Here is a 21,501-nt window from a genome sequence, read left to right on the forward strand (position 1 = left end):
TACAACTGTGAGCAGTGACCTCTGTTTTTGCCTCTACAGTCTGAGAGGCTGTTCCAAGTAATCTCTTTAACGTAGGGATTCCATGCTGTGTTAATAAAAGGGCTTCCAGATGCTGTGGCTGCAAACCCACGGTCTTGTGTCTGTGTGTTGTTTTTCCACAGGGGACGCTGAGCACAAGCCATATATCTGTGGGGATGCAGACTCTGCCTCCACTGTACTAGATGGCTCTGAAGACTACCTCATTTTAGCCTGCGATGGCTTCTATGACACAGTCAATCCCGATGAGGCAGTCAAAGTGGTGGCTGACCATCTAAAGGAGAATAATGGTGACAGCAGCATGGTAGCACATAAATTAGTGGCATCTGCTCGCGATGCCGGTTCCAGCGACAACATTACTGTCATTGTGGTATTTCTCAGGGACATGAATGCAGCAGTCAGCGTTAGTGAGGAGTCGGACTGGACAGAGAACTCTTTTCAAGGTGGGCAAGAAGACAGCGGGGAAGATAAGGAAAACCACGGAGACTGCAAACGACCGTGGCCCCAGCACCAGTGCTCAGCACCTGCAGACCTAGGGTATGATGGACGAGTGGATTCCTTTACTGATAGAACTAGCTTAAGCATAGGGTCCAGCATTAACCCATTTGATGATCAAGGCTATTTAGACCTGACAAAAACAGAAACTAGTACACCTAAGAGTGCCAAATATCTGCCACCAATTCAAGTGTTTAGTCCTGGTATACCAAAGAATGCGAATTTGATGAATGGTTTAACAGAGAACGAATCACCAGAGAGCACCGCATCATCAGTTTGTGGACAGAGCGATCCCAGCGAGTCCAATGCTCCTCTTAGTTTGCGTGCTGCAGGGCAGAGCATCTACAGGGGGAAGGGTTTGTCTCCGATCTTCTTTGGGCTGGAAGATGAACTGTTCAGATCCTTGGGAAAACGAGTTGCGTTCTTTCATTTCCGGTTCTGTAACGGGAAGAGGCGACGAGGAGCCAGGCTCAAACCAAAGTTTCACACGCCCCTCTTGGCTCGTGAGCCTTCCCACAGAGAAGGATTGGGTCTGTCCTTGCCTGTCCGAAGCCGCAGTAACGCCAGGTTGTTGGTAAGACACTCCCCGTGGTGGAGGCTGGCTAGGCATAACGCTTACCCTGAGAGCATGTTTTTGATGCGAAGACAAAGTAATTGTATACCAGATGCGTTCCTTCATCAATGCTGTAAAATGTAACCATCCCCCTTGTGTTTCCCCTTCAGACTCCCCAAATAGACATTCCCAAAATAAACTGGCATCATCAGGAAGCAAAAAAAAAAGGTGGGCATTTCAGAACTGTACTACGGTCCCCTGCAAAGCTCAAACCACGTGTAAATAGACCTAGGAATTAACAAATGTAGTTGTTTCAATCTCAACAAGGTTTGCTGGTGGTGCCACCCTGAGCAATGCCACAGCCACCCCCACACACGAGTATCCAGCCACATCCACTAGCGAGAGCCGAGCCGCTGGGGCACTGAACAGACACTGGTAGGGAACAGTCCTTGAGCCTGCAGGAAGGGGAACCCGAACCCGCCCAGGAGGTGTCTGGAGCAATACGTCGGGAAGGGTTCTGGTTGAGAACTGCCAAATTTTTTAGAGTGGGGGGGAAGTTTCCATAGAAGTCCAGGTTGTGTGGGTTATTTTGTGTTCTGCTTTCTGTTTATTTCAGGCTAGCATTAAGGTGAATCAGAAAAATAACATCCACTTTTGCAGGTAAAAGACTAAAAGCCATACAAGGTTTTACCAGGTAACTTAGGAATGGACAAACTAAGCTCCTGCCGCTCTGTTCTCAGACTCCGATTGAGGTACAGACTCATAATTTACCTATTTTTTTTTTTCCTGTAACATAAAATGTGGAATATGAAGAAAACTTTTTTGTAGTTTTTAAAAAATATATTTCCTATGGCTAGAGGTACAGCATAGGGAATTTCGTATCTTTCTGGTGCTTTTAGTGGCATTTTTCTTGTTTGTCAGTTTAGGAAACTGTTCTCAATTAGTTTTAATCAAATATAATTGTGCTTAATGCTTTGAGCCAACCTCTTTCCACCGTAACTTCATCTCAGGTCTTAAAACAAACCCATGTCTGTGGAGACGTTCAGTACGATGCTACTGCCACTCACCCAGTCAAACCAGAGAACTGCTTGCTAGGAGTAATGAGCAATTTGATGAGCTGTTTGGTTTCGGTAATGATTTCTGGACGGCAAAGACATAAGTTAATCTAAAGTTGCAGCATGAAGGACGGTAAGATGCTGCGTCTACAAGGAACATTAGTGCTGCAATTTGGTGATTTCCAGAATGCGTCAGAGCGGGTGCCGGGCTGCCGGCGCAATCCGGAGCGAATGCAGATGAGCAGGGGATGTGCCTGGGGTTTAGTGCAGAGGGTAAAATCCGCTGACAATCCAGGGCTCTGCTTTGTTTAAACCCGAATTCAGAAGGAAGAATGAGGAGTGTCAGGTGCCCTTGTTTCAATAAGCAGAGCACTGCTTATGGAACTCGGAAACAAACGGTACCCACCAGCTCTGCCCTAGCACTGAGGCGCTGTTAACCCTTAAGGGAGCATTAAATTAGGACCTAAGTAAGCAGATTGTTCCCATCAGCTCCACTAAATGCACATCCTGTTCCTTTCATTTGTTAACACGAAGACATTTGGAGTAGTATGAATAAAGTAAGTCTTCATAAGCATTTATTGTACATCATACCATTTTAGCAGTAACAATTTAATAACAGTGTTAGTATTTAGCTAGAATTTGCAAAGTATTTTAATATTATAAGTAGTCAGGAGATTATTCAACACGATGAGATGGCAAGGTTTGAATTCTGCCAATTTCCGCTTCTTCGATCTTTGATGCACTATTTTAAAAGCAATTTGATGAATAGCAAAAGGCTTTGTGAGTAACCAGGAGTTGGAGTGTGGCTTTAGATTCCTTTGATCTTTTTCAGAGTTTTTTCTTTTTTCTTTTATCTTATGGGATCATTGGCTCTTATCTGTCATCTTATTAAGCCTTAGCTGTTGTCAACATTCTCTTTAGCTGCAGCATATGTTCCAAGTCAGATTTACTAAGGAAATTTGAGAAACAGTAAAATATGCAACTCTGGGGCATCTCTGTGGTGCCTTTGTTTTAAATTATTCGCAGTAATAACGATGCATTGAAGTCCATCTTATAGCGTGCTTCTGAGAGAAAGGTGGTGTAAGTGCAATTGTTTGTATGAGTAATTAGAATGACAAAATGTTACGAATGATAAACTTCTTCCCAGTCTGCAGGAGCAGTTGAAGAGCACTGGACTGCATGTGTGCTGTTTTGGGAAGGATATAGCTTTTTAGGTGTGGATTCATACATGATAATTCTGCTACTCCATACCATTTATCTTGCTAGGAGAAAAACCTACCATCGTAGTTCCAGTGTGGTCAGGTAAAAAACATTGTATAGATAGTAAGTGTTCATTTCTTCACTAAATGCATATTTATAGAGTAGATAGGAACCATTTGTAAGGTAAGTCCTTTAAAGTTCTATAATATTAAAAGTAGTGGTTATTGGTCTGATATATGCTGCTCTTGATTCTACACACTAGACAAAAAAGCAGTGCTTTGTGAAATGCAGTGTTTTCTCTTAATGCCACTGGTGATAGGAAGTAGTTCTCTTCAGTTCAAAATCCTGTGCCCTTACTTGCTGCTTGCTAACGTAAGCAATAATCCCCCTCTAACGGTATCTAAGTGTTCTGTATCTCGTACTTTGAGTGTCTAGCTGGTGACAATGTAAAAATATTAGGCTAATATAAAAGTATCTAATTGTATTTATTAACTGTTGATACTGAGATTGTCTGTGACCTGTGTTTTGTATTTTTATTGTGCATCTTAGTGGTGGTGAAATTTGTATAACGAATCTTTCCAATAAAGAGCTGAAGTATCCCTTTTCGCGTTAACACAACCCGCATCAGTTTCGGTTTACGTGTTAAGCGTGTTTGCAGAACTAGGAGGTAGGTAGTGAAAACATTTTTTTTTTAAATTATGTTGGTTTTGAGAAATGGGCTTCAGGCTCTTTGCCTGAAGCTCCTCAAAACTCACTCGCAAGCTATTCACTGTGAGTACTAGAGGGATTCACTCAATCCCCACTCTGATAGTTTCCTGTGCACACTTTTTAAATGTGCAACTCTGAGGAATGTCTGCGTTGCAGAGAGCAGTATAGCACCAGACCAGGGAGCTGTTAACCCATTTCGATTTGCACTAAAGGTGGGTGGAAATGCATGTATATAACTTTTTTCTTTTACCTAGAAGTGCCATCAATTGTCCTTGCAAGTTAAAACCATTCAGTATTTGATTTAGATTGCATTGTAACACTGAAGGACAATATCAAAGCAGCCTAACTTACGCCACATTTATAGTGGTACATCGTCATAGAAACTCCACTCTGTTTTTGGAACACTGTGTGTCAGTGAGAAATGCATGTCCTATGGGCAGATAAAATGAGGCATAACGAGTTCTGTGTTTATAGACATGACTGCTGTAGTTCAGGTCCACTATCTCCTCACTAAATCCTCCCTACCCTGGCAATGTTCTGCAGGAAAAAAAAATGAGAAAGATTGGTCTAAATTAGGGGCTGTTTTAGCACAATTTATTCACTCAGCACTAGTCACGTAAACAAAGCCATCGAAGGGGATACCGCAGCTTTGTTCATGCCTGTAATCTAGGGCAATCTTTCTTTAATTCATACCCTCTTTGCAACAGGAACAAACCTTTCTACCCTTGTATCGTGCAATAAGTAAGAATGAAGCACTAACACAACCTCTGACTTAATGTTCATACTTTTTTCCAGTCCCTGATAAGCAGGTGATCGCACTATACTTGCCAGCACTAAAGCTAAAGAAAAACTAAATCCCACCTCTTAGGGTCTAGTACAGCTATTGTATGTTGCAATTACATCGTGTTTGTGTTTTTGTTTTTTTTTTTTTTCCTTCTCCTGCTCCTTCACTCTTGAAGACATCTTGAAACAAGAACAGGGAAAGTTGGCTGAGATCACCCTGAGTACTTCTACGCCCAAACGCGTATTTGTGTAGATAGCCAGGTGTGTTGTCAGTTGCTGCACTGGGTGCTCCTGTTGAGCTATCTGTATTACCTTGTTCACAAAACTAACATGTTCTTTATAAAGTGAATAAAGTAAAGCTAATCATTTAACAGTGTTGGGACTTTCCATTTGCAATCTTGTTCTACGGTTCACATATGAGTTTATAGTTATAACCATGTATTAGTCATCCATATTTTATTTATGCTGTTTATACAGAAAAACTGTTGAAGTTTTACCAATATCTTAAATAAAACAGTAATTTAAACCACAACTCAGCTAGTCTGTTTCATTAAAAGCTAATGAGGACAGCGACTAACATTAAGTGTCTTCAGTGTGGTAAAAGATGACTTCCTTTGTGCAATATGTAACAGAAACCACCCTTCACTGCTGGGCTCCAGGGTACCTACGCAGGGAAACAGCAACAGCAGGGTGCGCTACAGCCCCTGGCTGATCTGTTCTACAGTCAGAAAGGCAAGGTGCTGTTAGGGCACAGTTGCTTTCAGGTCCAGCTCAGCATAAGTTACTTAAATCAGGCATCCAAGCCTGTTTCCTACCCTACCTCTTGTTTAAAATCGGCTCTAAGTTAGTTCTTTGTGAGGGCAGCAAAGCATGAGGGCAGTGTTTTTTACTGTGGGACACCAACTCTAGAACAGATCATGTGGCTAATTAAAATAATTTACTTCAGCTTGGCCCTCTTTGTAAGAGTAAAGCAGCTGTGAGTGTTGAAGAGGCAGGGCTCTGTGATTACTGCTAATTGGGCTGCGTATACTAATCAACATGCCACCCTGTACAACAGTAAACACTTGCACTTCGCTATCATAACGTGCAGGTTGTCATAAGGCCACCTTCAGCACTCATGAGCTGGAACAACGTGTGCATAAAAACTGCCCTCTCCTTACTTCAGCTGAAAAACAAATACTGCATGAAGTACAAGTTAGGAACAGAGAAGTACTGCATAAAGACCAAGTCAAGGGTAGAAACCATAGATCCTCCTCGCTTCCTATCTGAATGTGTAAGAGTTAAATAGGTGGTCTGGCTTCCCTGAACACAGCTTTAAAATTCCCTGCAGATTTCCTGAATTACTTGGTGAAAGAGGCTTAAAAAAAGTGACAGCTGTAGTGCAGAAGAAAGTTCTCCTATATTCAGGCAGGCATTATACCAACTCAGTACTAAAGAGCAAGTCAAGCTTGGTGACAGTGTACTGCTTATCTTAACAGACAGCCTGTACCCTTTTACATATTTACACATGAACATCTAAAACTTCACACCAGATTTCAACATTCATTTTATTAACAAAGTGCAAACAGTTTTAAACTATGAGTTGTACAGCACTTACACTGCGGAACACTCACATGAAAATGAATGCCAGTAGTCAGCTGAGACAAGGACAACTATCACATAAATTCATGCTTTTTCACTAACCAGTTATTCAGCTTTCATCATAGCTTCACAAGTAGTTTAGCAGCTCAAAATGCAATGCACAGTGGCAACGAGTTTGGCAATGTGTTCGGTTGGTCCACAGCACAGTCTGCGGAAAACAACTTCTGTGCCAGCTACTTTACCCCAACTCTCGAGCCACTGCAGCGGTGGGAGTCAGTAGTCTCAGTCAGTTCAGACCATTTAAAACGAGGACATTCGTGCATTGGCTGTTACTCCAATGACACAAGAGGAGAGCCTGAACCAGGGCTCCAGCACATTTCGGACATTTTTTCAGAGCATCTGAAGCTGGCAGAGCCAGCAGGAACACAACCTTTATAATAACCCCTCAAAGGTCATTTTGCCCCAGTAACAGGTTGAAGATGACTGCAGAAGAACCACACAATGGTATTGACAGAATGGAGTGCGCGCACAACCATCAACAGCCTTGGACTAAGCTCCAGTGAATAAATGCACCTCTTCCCAGGAACACGAGCCAGCGAGTCTTCAGGCCCCGAGCCAGTTCTCTATCTGGTTCAAAGAAAGTCAGCTTTCATTGAAAACCCTCGGTCTGGGACAGTTTTAAGGCTTCAACAAATACAAGCTGATAATTCAAAGTTCTGTGCCAGGTACTTGAACCCCATTTTTTGGTGATTACGTAACCATGCAAAAACTCAGGCAGTCCTTCCTTAGCACAGTGTAATTTTTAAAGGCTGACCTAAAAATGCAGATCGCTGAACAGCCCTGAGGAGGCAAGTTAGCCACACAGACCAGGAGCTCACCTGTCGGCTCTACCTCTCCTGGGGGCAGGCTGCAGCGCATTAGGTTGTACAAACACCCTTCTGTCTACCTGAAGTAAGATGAACATTTCCTCTAATCTCTGCAGCTCGAGGGGCAGTACAGGAAAGGTGCATCCCCAGGGATCCGGTCAGCTCAGGAGCTAGCTAAGGCAAAGAGTTAAAATTACCTGGTGTTGTCTTCTCCATTAACAAAACTGAGATCATCAGGACCGACTTGATCACCCTCTGGGAACGCCGAGCACCGCTCTGAGGCTGAAAACAAACAAACAAAACCTTTACCAGGCAAGCAATCAGAACAGAGAGAGTTAATGTTCCATCTCTTGCAAGTGCTGCTGTGTTGTACTTCCTCGCTAACGTACTGGTACACGATGTGATCGACATTGTGTTAAGGCTGCCATAGGGTTTTAAATTAAAGATAACTTTAGTCAAGCACAGATACGAGTGAGGTTTTTATTATTCCAATGAGTTGCAAAGATTTAATGCCTGCTGCAGACATACAGCAAAGCTGTAAACCAATTAGTGGACTGAGTCGTTAGGCCATCCTGCTAATGCACAGTGAGATGCTTATTCGGGCCCAAATCAGCTCCAACCGGCATCAGATGTCACCTTACAGGTTTTAATTTGATCAGAAGGTTAAAGCGTTTCAGAAAGATATGAAATGAGTTTTTAAAATTACACTGAAGTGCTCAAAGCACACTCCTGCCAATTAAGATGCAAATCCACGTCTCAGGCAGTGGTTACCTCCCTGAAGGTAGCCTACTTACAGCACCAGTGCTGGTGCACAGGGAGTTCCAATTCAGAAGAACTGGAGCTATGGGTTTTCCAACGCTTCCCCTGGGAGATTCACCTAAACTGACTTCTCAAGGCTAGAGAGAGTTCCCCTCTTCTCTTTTGATCTGCTTTTAATTAGGATCCCAGGAGAGGAGTTCCAAATCTTATTGGCTCTTACTTGTGCTTTAATACCTCTACGGCACCATCAGCAACCTCTGCTTCAGCAGCAGCACTGAGGCAGACTCACAAGACGGGAACACAACCAGTTCTACCTTCACTTGAGGACTGCACAGAAAAGGCATGGTTAAACCCCTCTGACGTAGAGGTGGCATCCTCCTGCTCTTCGTTTTCTGTGTCACATTCAATGTCACTATCACTGCTCATTCCCGGCAGGAGATGAAGGACATGCTTCTGACATGCCCCACCTACAAAAAGATAAACAAACAAAAGCAAAAATGGTGGCACTAAGATCTCCGTAGCTAAAGCATTAAACTTTCTTCACACGGAAGAGTTACCAATATCAAATACCAAGAGCTGGCAGGAGAACAAGGGAGAAAGAGCATGTTTTGAGCTAATGTATTTACCAAAGCACTAAGGAATTTGACAAAACAGCAGGGACCAGCTTTGAAAACAGCCTAATTGTGCAGTGCAGCTTAGCTTGAGAGGAGCAGTTCCAACAAGCCACCAGCTGAGTGCAGACTCAGGTTCCTTCCTGTTCAGCTGCACTCTCTGCCTCTGCAAGTAGGACAGAAAATAAAGGTGGCTTCTTTAACAGTTAAGGGGTAGTATGACCCTCTACACGGATATATCTACCACATCCTTCAAGCAGCAATACTCTATTTAATCTATTTAAGTCGCAAACACAAAACCATGCCTTTCCTTCAAAAAGGAACCAGAGCTTTTGATGATAATCAAAGTGGCTTCTTTTGTTTTGCCAGAACTTGGGACTGCACTGGTACCAAAATCCTCCCTTTTATACTGTTTTGTAAGTGACCAAAAGGGTTTGTTCTGCTCTTTTACTTCTCCGGAGTTGATAGTCATTGCTAAGAGAAAGCAAGTAAAGTGAGATGCCAACTCTACTGTAGTTTTTCCTCTGAAAGGAAAAAAAATAGTAATATTTGTTTCCTGGGGTTTTTAACAATGAAGTATTTTAGTTTTTAAAACATTTTCCTATTAGACTCTCTGCTATAATAGGAGAACTGCGGGAGCACATCACGATCACGCTGCAGTGACTAAGAGCAGAAATTCAGTTTTGTCACTGAGAGACCTTCTGTAAATGCCAACTCCTACACAATATTGCACACTGCAGATAGAGATGGATGCTGGCACCTTAATATAGGCTTTGCGCTACAATTCAGTCATTGAAATTCAAATTAGTGCAGGGGTGGAAGGCAGGAGAGTTTTAGAAAGATAAGAAAAAAACTCTTCTACGTGGACTTTCAAAAAGAAAGGCAATAATATTTTTTTTCCAGCATGGAAAGGATGCAGGAAGGGAGGGGGAAAAGTTTCCTCTAAGTCTCTAAGGAAACCGGCTTACGTACCACAACACCCAATACAAACGAAACACTGGAGGGATTTTAGTGTGATGTGGAGGTAGTTACCACTGTGGCTTGTTCCTGAAAGCTTAACTTAAAAGTCAAGGTCACTGACTATTAGTTTAATTAGATAAATTATTTTCAAGGCCACAAAAACAAACAGCAAAGCAAAAGACCCAGAGGCATATCAAGAGGTAGAAAAAACAAGCAGTAGTCCAGAAAAATAGACGGCACCTTGTAACCTTATCTGCTAGCTCCCCACATTCCTGTTGTACCATAATATCACCATTACTCCACAGAGAGCAGTGGCACGGAGATGTTCCTTCCTCATTTAGATTTATACAACAGCTGCCAAACATTACAGCAAAGTTCACCAGCCATAGACACAGGTGATTTTTTTCCCCCCTTCATGCTATTTCCATTACAGAAACGAACAACCATAGACTGGAGCGTGGCAACGCTGCATTTGCCCTGTACAACATCCAATTTACCTTCTTCTGGCCCCGCTGAAGCGCCTTCAGAAAGCACGCCCTGCAGTTCACCAGTTTCAGCGTTGTTTTCCAGACTACCTGATTGTGTTCCTTCTGTGCGATATCCTTTAGAATTTGACCTTATGAAAGAATTTAGAAGAAACACAGAAACGCACGTTAAAAATTCAGCTTTAATCCAGCTATGGAAACAGCTCCTTTTAGTGCCACATCTAGTTTTACTCATTGCTTCAAGTCATTTCCACTTAAACTTCCAGCTTTAACTAATTTAGAAGTATTTAAAATCTCAAAAACTAAACCTCAAGGTTTATGTGTATCTTCAAAAAAATTGTGATCCTTAGTATTTTTATAAAACGTAGTACTCCATTGCACTTAACTCTCTGATGTGTAACTGAACTATTATGAAACTACTGAAAAACAGTCCCAGTGAAGAGTGTTCTCTTAAATGGGGAAACCCAAAGTGGTAACCTTCAGTTAGATGATATTTTGGAACGAATGGTGGGAAAAAACCCTTTCAAATCAAAGTAGCAGACTACATTAGCAGACAATTAAAAAAGAAAAGATGACTTGTACCCTAGTTATAAAACAAAAAATTGATCTCCATAGGGAACAACAGCAACCAAGTAAACTTCAAAGTAATTTCACTTCCATGTTCCAAGTACTTGGGTATAGTAGATTAGCATTTATTCTAGATCAAGAAAAAGAAGGAAAGAAAGAGATAAGAAAGGGGAGGAAAAAAAACGTCCTTACCCTAGAGCAACGAGAGCACCAGCTTTTCTGGTCTTCTCTACAGCGGCTAAGCCGTTTAAGCCAGAAACTCCCACATCGGAATCTGAAACTTCACAAGGTCTTTCCTCTGCCTTAGGCAGAGCCTCAGCAGCATTACTGCTGGCCAGGGGCCTGGGACAGTGGTGCCGACTGCTCGACTTTGAACTCCCCAGGCCACCTGAGAAAAGAGGGAGAGAAGCTCAAAGCACATCCACTTTTGTTTTAATCGGATGCTTGTTTAGTCTTATTTTACACCACCTGTTTGGTTCCAAACATGTACGTACAAGCGTAACTCCCCTCCTGCCCCCAAACCTTACATTTTGTAGGCCTCACATGGGATACACATACCATTTGATGCATATTCTCTAAACACACACACAGTCTCTGTCTCAGCTGCCATTTCTGATGGGAGACGCGGGTAAGTACAGATTAATCCTTCCCCATCTTGTGTAGTTAAAGCCTATCTTCTACTAACACAGCAATCCTCTTCACTGTTATTTTTCCCAGCTATAGTTGCCAAGTTGTTTGTCACCCAAGTCTCCTACATCTGTTTAGTATTATGAGAAACCAATTGTGATACCCTGTACCTTCTCTGAACACTTAGATTGTGAAGGGCAAAATACCGATTCTTGTGTTAGGCATTTCATTTCAATCAAGGAAATGCAGCGTAAAACTCAGGAGCAGCAACACTCTACAGTTCTTTCAGTCACACATATTGGGATTTTTCTTGAATTCCCTTTAAGTCAAATCACCATTTAAGCTTGTTCAGTATTTTGTCATCTATGATGTTTACTGTAAAGGTAACTCCTGAAACGCCTTCAGAGGGACCAGGAGTAATATCCAACACATACATCTATGTTCTATTGACAAGTCAGCTGTGTGGCACTCTTCCTCAGCTGACAACTTATCTAGGGCCTACACAGGTACAGTAACATTTAATGGATTTGAGAACAGATCCAGCCAAGTCTCAGGCAAACTTCAGTTGCCAATCAAAGGGACTTCTTGAAAAGCTTTTGTACCACACATGCTAAGATGCAATGCACCACACAAGTAAAGATGACTGCTTACCCTCAGAAGTTTGACCGTCTCCCTTTAACCGAAGGTTATTTTCCCCGCAGTCCATAGCTCTTCGTAAAGACAGACTCCCTGCTGCTCCAGAGCGAATAGGCTTGGGGGAGTTACTCTTCTTACTCACAGCTGCAAACATAGTTTAAGATGTGACAAAGATTCAATCAAACTGCTACAGTACTCTGCATTCATGCTTGTTTTAAGTGATTAATGAGCAATGAGACATATCAAGTTCAACTCCCTAACCTGCACACAACTCCTTCCACACCCTTCCTGTCAAAGACGTGGTCTAGAACAAAGCTTAAGTAACTAAGGATAAGGCCAAGAATACACAAGAAATGTCTGCTTGTCTTCCAGTAGGAGATCCTTCAGGAAGCGATCATCCAGGTGGCTTCAGCCATCGTACTCCAGAACGGAAGTATAAAGGATACGGACAGCCAAAACCATCTCTCAGCTCTTACGTTTGAAGCTCAAGGTCACTAAGGACCTCAAATGCAAGACTGGACGTCAGGTTACAGGAATCACACTGTCTGTAACTTCCCAAATTAACTGTTCCCTGACGGTGTGTCAGTGTGACTCACGGTACAGAAACTCGCCTAGGTATAGGAATGGAGGAGAGGTAACTGGAACAGCAAAGCACTTTTACTGTCACCACATCCCACAGAGGTGAAGAATTTAGGCTTCAATGCAAGTCAGAAGATTTCTCCGGTTTTACCGAACAATGTATGCCCGTTCTTTTAGTCCTGTTGCACAGTGAAGGGACTTCCCAGTGCCTTAGCAGCCTTTGAAATATGAGGCATTTGCTAAGGAATGAGGTAGCATTAAAAGCCACACAACACACAAACGCTAGCATTTCCAAAGGTGTGCCTTGATTCTTCTGTGGCTTACTGATGGTGCAATTCAGGCTCCAAACCAAGACGCAATTCTATCCTCAACGAGCACCATCAGAGAAGAAATTTTCTGCTCTCTGGAAGTGATGAAATGCAAGGTAAACCTTGGCTGGAGCTGCAAAAGCCCTTTTTTGCAGGTCAGCGTTGAAAGGAATGGAGAGGAACAGAACTATTATACCAGCTCTTCAGTCCACTCAGACATTTGTAATAGATTTCTTACTCGTCTTAGCTCCAAAAAGGCAAGCAGTAACTTGAATCAAAACTCAGAATGCTGGAAAATCATCTGTCCCAGGCTACAGGGAAGTGAGAGAGGACTGAACCATCTGTGCCTTTATTAAGGTCATCAGCAACTTGCACAGTCTTCATGCTGGTACTTGAAAGATTCCACACTGGCTTACACCAGTGACACTTACCAGGATTCCGTGACAGTGCCTGAAGAGACTGAGACACAGGCACCTCTTTGAAAGAGGTCACCTTTCAAAAGGCAAAGTCTCTCCACAAGCATCACAGAAAATCAAGTTCATAGATGATCTAGAGCAGCATTCAACAAGAAATGACCTTCAGCTAGAATCACTTCAATACTGATTAAACTTCAGAACTTTCTCACTGTGGGTGTGCTACTCATCGTGGACCAAAAAATTTAGATTTTAAATTTATGTATTCTTGAGTATGAATAACTACAAAAAGGTCTATTTCCAGGTGCCTGGATACATAAACCACCTATACAAGTGACATTTACATCCCCCCCCTTCTCTGAGCACTTACAATTCCTTATGTAACAACTGGTAACGGAAGACTTTGTCAGTAGTTCCATTCCTATTTCTTGCAGCTTGCTGCAGCTGTCTGTTCCACAGGCAGCTAAAGCACCCTGCTCGATGGAGAAGAAGTTGGGCTGCCCATCGCATGAGCCAGCATTGCTGCTTCTTACTTCCGATAGCTGGTTTTTTACATCGGACATTTTGCTTCGTACTTCAGCCATCTGAGTTTTAAGTCTCTTCAGCATCTTCAGGTCAGGTGGCACACGCCACATCGCCTGGTGTCTCCGCTGATCTCGATCTTTTAGAGAATACGATGATGCTTCACCAAAGGGAAAAGTTAAAGAACACAACAGGTAAGTAAACCAGTTCTCAAATAAAAATAGGTATCTGTTTTTTAACAGCTATAAGCATTCTACCTTCCTGGACTGCTATAAAAACAACAGATACAGACACTTTCTTCTGTACACTACAGCACCATAGTATTTAGGATGCTAGCACTGCATCACTACTGGGACAGCCGATTTCCTTTCTCTGCCTGCCATAGCAGAAGGGCCCAGAACTTCTCTTTGGAAGAACAAAGACCCCTGATACTGTGGCATGAATTCTGATGACAACTGAGCTACCGTGTATTGCCAGACAAGCAAGTCTGGTCGCTAGTTAAAACATCGAATTTGTTAAATGTTTTTATAAAATGTGTTAAATACCTGTATAACATTCTCATACCACCACCGTTTCATGTTAATATACAGAACTCAAATCTGAAACTAGGAAAGGAATTCCCCTCGGTACCTAACACGGCAAGATCAGGTCAAAGAGCTAACACCTGAGTACGTCTGTATGCTGCTTACCTAGAATTAGATCAACTTTAATGTCTGAGTGCTACACATTCTATAGACATTTCATTGCAAATTCAGCTGGTTCAGAGCTGCAAAGCCAAGTGGTTCTTGCAAACCTTCATTTTAGGAGGTGAAGTTCAGCAAGCTCTAAATGTAACAGCAGCTTTCTCCTATTCGGATGACTTGAGTAAGCTCTGGGAACAGTCAAACCTTAAGGGTACCTCAGCAGAGCAGGTGATTTCAGCTTTGTAACCAGGAGCTTAAGACCAAGAACCCATTCAATACAACAATGGAGCTTAATTTTGCTCAAGCAGTACAGCCCAAAATGCAGTGCCTCCTCTTAAGGTCCTTTTGTCTAAGCCTTTTCCAGGCAAAGCAGAGCTGAGACACACAGTTCACACACTGCCTCCTCTTTCTTACTTGTGGAACTGACCTCCATTTTTGGAAAGATGGATTACCATCAATAATAACCATGGGTGCCAGAGCTGCCAGGTATCTTGCTTTTGCTGCACGTGAACTTAATTGCTGTTTTCAGATGAAGGGTCCCACCCAAACTGAAAGTACTCTTCATAATCTTCAATTATTTAAATAGCATCACTTTTTTTCCTCCTGATGTTCTGATCCATTTTTCTTCCGTAAGTGCTCACGCGGGCTCTTTCTGAGCTGTTGGCTTTTAGCCTTTTCCTACCTTGAGCCAACATTCCTCTGCCCTCTGCTTGCGTTTCCAGCTTTGCTACTACATACATTTTTCTAGTTCTACGTGCCCTTTTTCATACAGAAGTAAATTCCAGGATTTCTTTTCTTGTTAGTACACACTGCGCTCGTGGTACTCTCAACCACCAAATGTACAAATTGTGTGAAGCAAGAGGTGTAACTGCTTTCTGAGCAGATAGCTGTTTTGTGTTATTTTGACTTTCAATGCTAACCTCTTCTAGAAAAGGGCCTTTCATTCATCTCCCACAGCGGCTTTCAAAGAAACTGCACGAACTGCATCACTACTGTGTTGCTACACAAACCAGCCAGCCGCTTCAGTCACATCCCCCAAGAAAAGACGAGAAGACCCTCCTTGACAGACACTGCTGTTTTCAGTTGAGTCATCCGGCATTCTCAAGCTGAGGTCAGCCATTAAGACAAAGAAAACATCAGAGCAGGCAGTAAGATACAGCATACTGATGAGCACAGAGGAGGATGTGAAAGTCTAGCTATCAGTGAAAAGAACTGCCTGTCATTATCTTTCACCCACTCCTCAAACCTGCTTCTAACTCTGGAACTGCATTCTCAGACATTTCCAGGTTGGAATTAGATTGTTTGAGACGTGATGTGCAGTTACCTCTGTTCTGTAGAAGAGAGGCAGGCGGACGTGGCTGAAGGCCCCAAAGGTTTTCCATACCATTTCTGTCTTTTAGATCCAACAAGTGGATTAAAATCAAGGGATCAATATCTAGCAAACTGCTACTGGCTGTCGAGCCTAGGACACCTCCTCCCCGCCTTGAAGGTCTTCCACTTGCACTGGTGTAGCCGTGGCTAGTACCTAAGGAAGAGTTATGGACAAAAGTATTACATTTCTTATCTTTTATATCTCTTAATAAATAGATTGAACATGTTAATTAACAAATCAATGCAAAGATTATTCTGAAGGCATGCACATGAACTTTTTAGCTATTTCCCTCTCCCCATTAGCCACTGCAGCATAAATACCACTTCTGGTGAATGCCACTCCTGATCTGTGGTCATCTCTGCCATAAATATGTATATATTCAACATCTCAGAATCTTGTTAACTTATGGATCACCTTTCCATTATTACAATTAAATAATGGAAATAATAAAATAATTATTACAATTAAAATATATTTCTGCTTGACTTGTACAGATTTTTCACTTCATTCCTTCCACGTAGTTTAGGTTTTACAGTGCACTAAAATCTAAGTGAATGGATCACATGTTCAGAGGCCACACAGACATTAGTAAGAAATTGCTTGGCAATCTACTTTTGATTGAAATGGAAGGGTTTTCAAAGAGGCAGAGAAGTTTCCCTTCTAACTTACGCATCGTTTTTAAATGAGCACATTCAGAAGATTCCCCCCGCCTTTTTTTACTGAACCAATGAGACGTTTCTGCCACACTGCAATAATCAGTACAAACTACATGATGCAGCATTTCCAAAAATAGAAATGCCCGCAGAACACACAGCTTGGTGTTGCTTCCAAGAAGAACAGGGGAAGAAATCCAGCAGCGTTTTGCATAAATGGGAATTCTGAAGGCTGTTTTTCATACCTGATGCTCCAGGAGTAGCAGCAGCTGCTGCATCCTCCATGAGATCTCCTTCTTCCAACTCCATATTATTACTATATTCCACGTCATTTTCTCCCGACCTTAGGTGATGATTGGGGTGGAAAAGGGAGAATACAATTAATTATCTTCTGTCAGACCCCTTTAGACATTATGGCACATGCCACTGAGAAAAACACGAAGCACTGTAAATATCTTCTGCATTCCCAACCACACTAATTAAATGAATAAAAGTGGCACAAACATCTAGATTGTAAGATCTCATCCAGCAAATGTATGTGTTACAACATGTTCTTGTGTTTTAATGAAGATTTTAGGATTTGGCATCACCTCAGCTAAGAAATTTAAATTCTCTAGTTTTAGTTAACTACCTGTCCTTATTATCACTCTCCTACTACCACACCACTTTCTAATACCAAGCCTCTATTTCATTAGTGTTGACCAGTACAGAAAGAGGTTTCTTGGTGTTTTGGGAAAGAACTCTTACAGAGTAAAAAGATAGAAAATGTTACAAAAAATAAAATAAAAAAATTAAGAGACCAGAAAGAGAAGAACTAGCTGTCTGAAAATTCAATGTTTAACATTAACTGTACCAGTTCATGTTGTTTCCAGTACAGGAAACATCCCTCAGGTTGCACTGACTCCCACATACACCGTAACGGCGATATATCAAATGAGTCAGTTTCCACTAGGACAGGATGATTACCACTGGGAGACACGGTGATGATCTGGGAGGCACTTTAAGTTACTTACATGGTTTCTTCATCAATATCATTTTCTTCAGTGTTACTAGTTGCTGTCGAACTAGCTGAAGAGCTGCTACCATCGAGGTGGTTCACCTCATCTTCTCCAGCCAGATCCACATCCAAATCACCGTCAGAGAGTTCATGCTACAGGAATAACAGAACAAAAAGGAACATCTCACTTGCACCTTAACGCATTTATCAAAACCTACAAAGATAAATTCTATCTCCACAGAGGTGTCACACTATCACAGAGAAATTAAGAGGGTTTTGAAAGCAAAACTAAAAGCTGGTAATAAACAGGAGAGTTGGATTTTTCAGCTGCAGCTGGGAAACCTTGTGGTAGGATCAAGTAGCTCTGTTCCAGAACATCTCTGTCATCTCTTGCTACCTCTCAAGTTTATCTCCTATTTCTACACAGACACTTATAAATCTAATTTACAACTCAAAAGTTCACCTATGTTTCTGCTGCTATCCTAGCATAAAAAGCTACACAGAAAAGGAGGCAGAAAAGAGACAATTCCTACATTAAAATCTTCATGCTGGATCTTCTCTTCATCCTCTTCCTTGCTGTCTCGCACTAATCCTGGAGCAGCAACGTTCTCAAGTAGTACTTCAGTGCTTTGTCCAGATTTCTTTGATCTTGTTTCTGGACTATCATCGTTCTGGGGACTAAGATGGGTGTCTGGAGGTGAAATGCCTCGTGATTTCTGAGTCCGGGAAAGTTCAATCGCAAGCCTCTTAAATATTAGAAGAATACACAAAAGTGCACATAGAAGACTACAATGGAGCAGCATCACCAAATAATTTTGGTGACTTGCACATACTGTATTTTAATGACAATATCAAAGCACCAATAGCTACCCAAGTAAACAAAATCATCCAATATGAACTTTGTAACCTAAACCGGTTCACTGACGGTCAACAAAAGCTGATTTTACAGCAATATACATCCCACTTACTTCTTTGAGATTATTTATTTGTTGGATATAACTTGTCTGAGCTGCTTCCAATTGAGCAATATACCAGTGTTGATCCCGACACTTTTGGAAAAAGGTTGGTGAGCGCACCTGAAACCTTCAAAACAACATCTGTCAGAAAACTGAAACTTTCTAAGTCTGAAAAGCCATGCGTTAAGTCCATCAGACAAGCTGGAATCTAGTCTGTTCAGTGTATTTCATCATACCACATACTTTATACTCAGTATCCTGAATGCACTGACTGGTAACAGGAGGCATTTTGTAGCTGAAGCAGTTATAGGAGAGGTACTTATCTTCACAAACCAATACTATCAGAATTAATGTACTACAAAGCATTTAACAGTAGCAAGAGTAGGACTTCCCAGAGCTCTCTGAAGTAGACAAAGCTTCTACATTTGTCACGACATTGCAGTTTCCATTGGCAGCATTAGTTCCCTTACATTACAGTCTTCCTTCATTCCCAAAGCTCTCCCATGCTTACAACACTACAAGGGAAAGAATAAACCTTTTTCCTGAGTTACCTACAGATCTCCAACCAAGGCATATTAAAGTCAAGCATAGCTACTTCTCAAATAAATATATTTCAACTTTTCTCAACTCCCTTAAGCTTTAAAGGAACAAATTTGCTAATGACAGTGAAATCCATTTATGACAAAACATGTCACAGTTATTTTAAATTCATCTACTTAATTGTTTCCTACTTCAGTAGTATGATACTTTATGAAATAATAGCAGGAAAAAGCTACACTAAGTTGTCTTTCCTACCTTAGGATCACGGTGTCGTTCTGTCTGTTTAGATAGCCCTCATTGGCTAGCAAGTCTAGACGAAAGAATCTGTTGTAACCCCAGCACTCTCCAACTTCAAAATCGGAAGCAAACTCTCTAATTATGTTTTTAGTGGGATCATTGGTGGACTGGTGAACCATTTCTACACGGTACTCGTACCTGCGCAGAGGAAGATCACAGAGATTAATACCAAAGCAAAGAGATGTCAGAACTGATGAACGTGTCAAGTTTAAGAGAACTGCGCTTTCTGGGAAGTTGGCATGTCCAGCTGAAGAGGTTGTAAAATTTTACTGAAAATTTACATAAACACTGCTGGGGGAGGAAGGTAGTAGAAGGGAGCAGTCTGTCAAACCAAGTCTGTAAGTCTGTGACTAAATACCAGGAGACACATACTGTCATCAGTTGCTTAGCCAGCTTGTTTTCTATCTTAAGTAAGGCACTGAGTAACATCTTGAAAATACTATCTTCAGGCACGATTCAAAGCTCAGACAACAGGAATCTCACTAGTCTTTTCAACACTGACTGCATCAGTCCCTAGCAACACTACAGGACTTCAGGTCATTCTTTTCCAACCTCTCCAGATGCTCTGCCGACAGAAGAAACAAACAGAAAAAACAAACCAACCCAACCAACAAAAAAACCACACAACCACAACAGGGCTGTTCTTACTGCCGGTTTGCTTACTTGGAAGTCTCTGGCAGTCCAGCTGACAGCTCCAAGAACACAGACAGGTAGTAGCCCCGTACCACTCCATTTCCATCCTTGAAAAACACAAAATTAGGAGAAGATAAATTGGTTAAAAAAAAAAGCTAACGCCAGACAAATCCCACCTCTACACTCCCCAGTCTTCAAGGCTCAGAAAACAACTTCAGTCATATTTTCAGCAGCAGTCTACTTTGTATGCTACAGCTCTGCTTTTTTTTCCCCTTCTGTGACCGAGAGCTCATCCTGTAATCTGAATCAATGTAGAGCTTGCATCTAGAAGTGCATACACACTCCAGTATTTGTATCACTGATATCAAACTCCAGACAGAGCTTTAGTTACTTTATTAATATTTTAAGAGTTCAATTAAGTGGCAGCCTGAATAGACAAACATTTGTCAATATACCAAAAAAAATGACGTAGTACTGAAAAAGCAGCAAAAAAAGCTCATCAGTTTAGTAGATGTCCTGTTTTCCCTCAAGCTCTCAACATGAAAACAGCTCAAGTTAAACATTAGTTCTGAAATACTTCATGTAAAACTGTATTTCAAAGCCACTTCATTTTTGAAATAAGAGTAATATTTCTTTCTTTAGAAAAACATGCAACATGAGAAGTTAGGTCAGTTAACAGAGTAACCATATTAGAATCACCAGAAATCAAGAAAAATTATGGCAAAATTTCCATCACACTCACCTCAATCAAGGATGAAGAATGGTTCAACTTCAATCCTCTAGGTTGAAGAAATATTTCAACTTACCACTTGAAAATAAATTTTAATGTCTTTTGACAGCATACCTTACGTAGTCAATCCTGAATTTACAGTGGTCTGAAAACTTACAGAGGAGTCCACCTCTGCACTGCTGGAATACAATTCTGTACCTATGTGACCTTAACAGTTCTCTGAAGCTGCCATTCAAGTGACTGATAAAAAAAAACACTTGTACTCCACCACGAAACTTATGAAGGTATTTCTCCAAACACTTCTGCAGCCAGAACTTCCTGGAAGCACTGACCAGAACAGTGGAGTGAAAAAGATCACACCTTACAGGTTAACGCTCCAACACTGACAAAGATATTGCTTCAGAAGTCTGAATACTCAACCCACTGAAAGATGATAGTACAACACGTACATTTTAACATCACCGTTCGAGGACAGGGCACACAGAAAAACAGATTCCCCTTCAACTAATACTCGTCGTCCTCCCAACTTCCCAAATAAGTATTGTTCATAAACATGAATATGTAAGTTAATCTAGACTTCAGCTTGTTTTTTGTTGTTGTTTTAGTTCAAACTAAGAAACATCTACAAGAAACACTCAAAGACAAAAAGAGTAAAAATGTCTGTTAAAGTTCCCATGGCATAAGACACATTTTAATTGCTTTTACATTAACCAAATTAACTTTACTGAGAACGTTCATGATGGATATCTGAAAGCAGAGAGGGAACACTTCAATGGCTGATGATTAACTCTGCAGCCTTAAGTTTTTTTTCCATACAGCTCTTTATATACACCATCTCCTCTCTTGAGGAGAAACTATCTGAAATTTCCCTACAGGAGAAGCATAAGCACGCTGCC

The 21,501-nt window shown here is 41.5% G+C and overlaps 2 protein-coding genes across 5 annotated transcripts in view; one reads left to right on the forward strand and one right to left on the reverse strand.

The window, feature by feature from the left end:
• The window catches only part of PPM1E (protein phosphatase, Mg2+/Mn2+ dependent 1E), a 66,208-nt gene extending 62,270 nt beyond the window's left edge, over nt 1-3,938 (forward strand). For all 3 annotated transcript variants that reach the window (XM_066979557.1, XM_013196529.3, XM_013196527.3), the window contains exon 7: nt 162-3,938. In XM_066979557.1, coding sequence (XP_066835658.1) covers nt 162-1,228 — 1,067 coding nt within the window. In that variant the 3' untranslated portion in view covers nt 1,229-3,938. The remainder of the gene's footprint in view (nt 1-161) is intronic.
• A 2,420-nt stretch (nt 3,939-6,358) lies between these two features.
• Nucleotides 6,359-21,501, reverse strand: part of TRIM37 (tripartite motif containing 37) — a 28,130-nt gene continuing 12,987 nt past the window's right edge. For both annotated transcript variants that reach the window (XM_048074136.2, XM_048074137.2), the window contains 14 exons: nt 19,906-19,982; nt 19,201-19,380; nt 18,418-18,532; nt 17,983-18,195; nt 17,466-17,602; nt 16,698-16,795; nt 15,752-15,952; nt 13,593-13,904; nt 11,938-12,066; nt 10,852-11,047; nt 10,105-10,223; nt 8,351-8,503; nt 7,475-7,559; nt 6,359-7,038 (listed from right to left, as the gene is read on the reverse strand). In XM_048074136.2, the coding sequence (XP_047930093.2) occupies nt 7,035-7,038; nt 7,475-7,559; nt 8,351-8,503; nt 10,105-10,223; nt 10,852-11,047; nt 11,938-12,066; nt 13,593-13,904; nt 15,752-15,952; nt 16,698-16,795; nt 17,466-17,602; nt 17,983-18,195; nt 18,418-18,532; nt 19,201-19,380; nt 19,906-19,982 (2,019 nt within the window). In that variant the 3' untranslated portion in view covers nt 6,359-7,034. The remainder of the gene's footprint in view (nt 7,039-7,474; nt 7,560-8,350; nt 8,504-10,104; nt 10,224-10,851; nt 11,048-11,937; nt 12,067-13,592; nt 13,905-15,751; nt 15,953-16,697; nt 16,796-17,465; nt 17,603-17,982; nt 18,196-18,417; nt 18,533-19,200; nt 19,381-19,905; nt 19,983-21,501) is intronic.

Source organism: Anser cygnoides, chromosome 18, assembly GCF_040182565.1.
Source record: "Anser cygnoides isolate HZ-2024a breed goose chromosome 18, Taihu_goose_T2T_genome, whole genome shotgun sequence".
Taxonomy (NCBI): domain Eukaryota; kingdom Metazoa; phylum Chordata; class Aves; order Anseriformes; family Anatidae; genus Anser; species Anser cygnoides.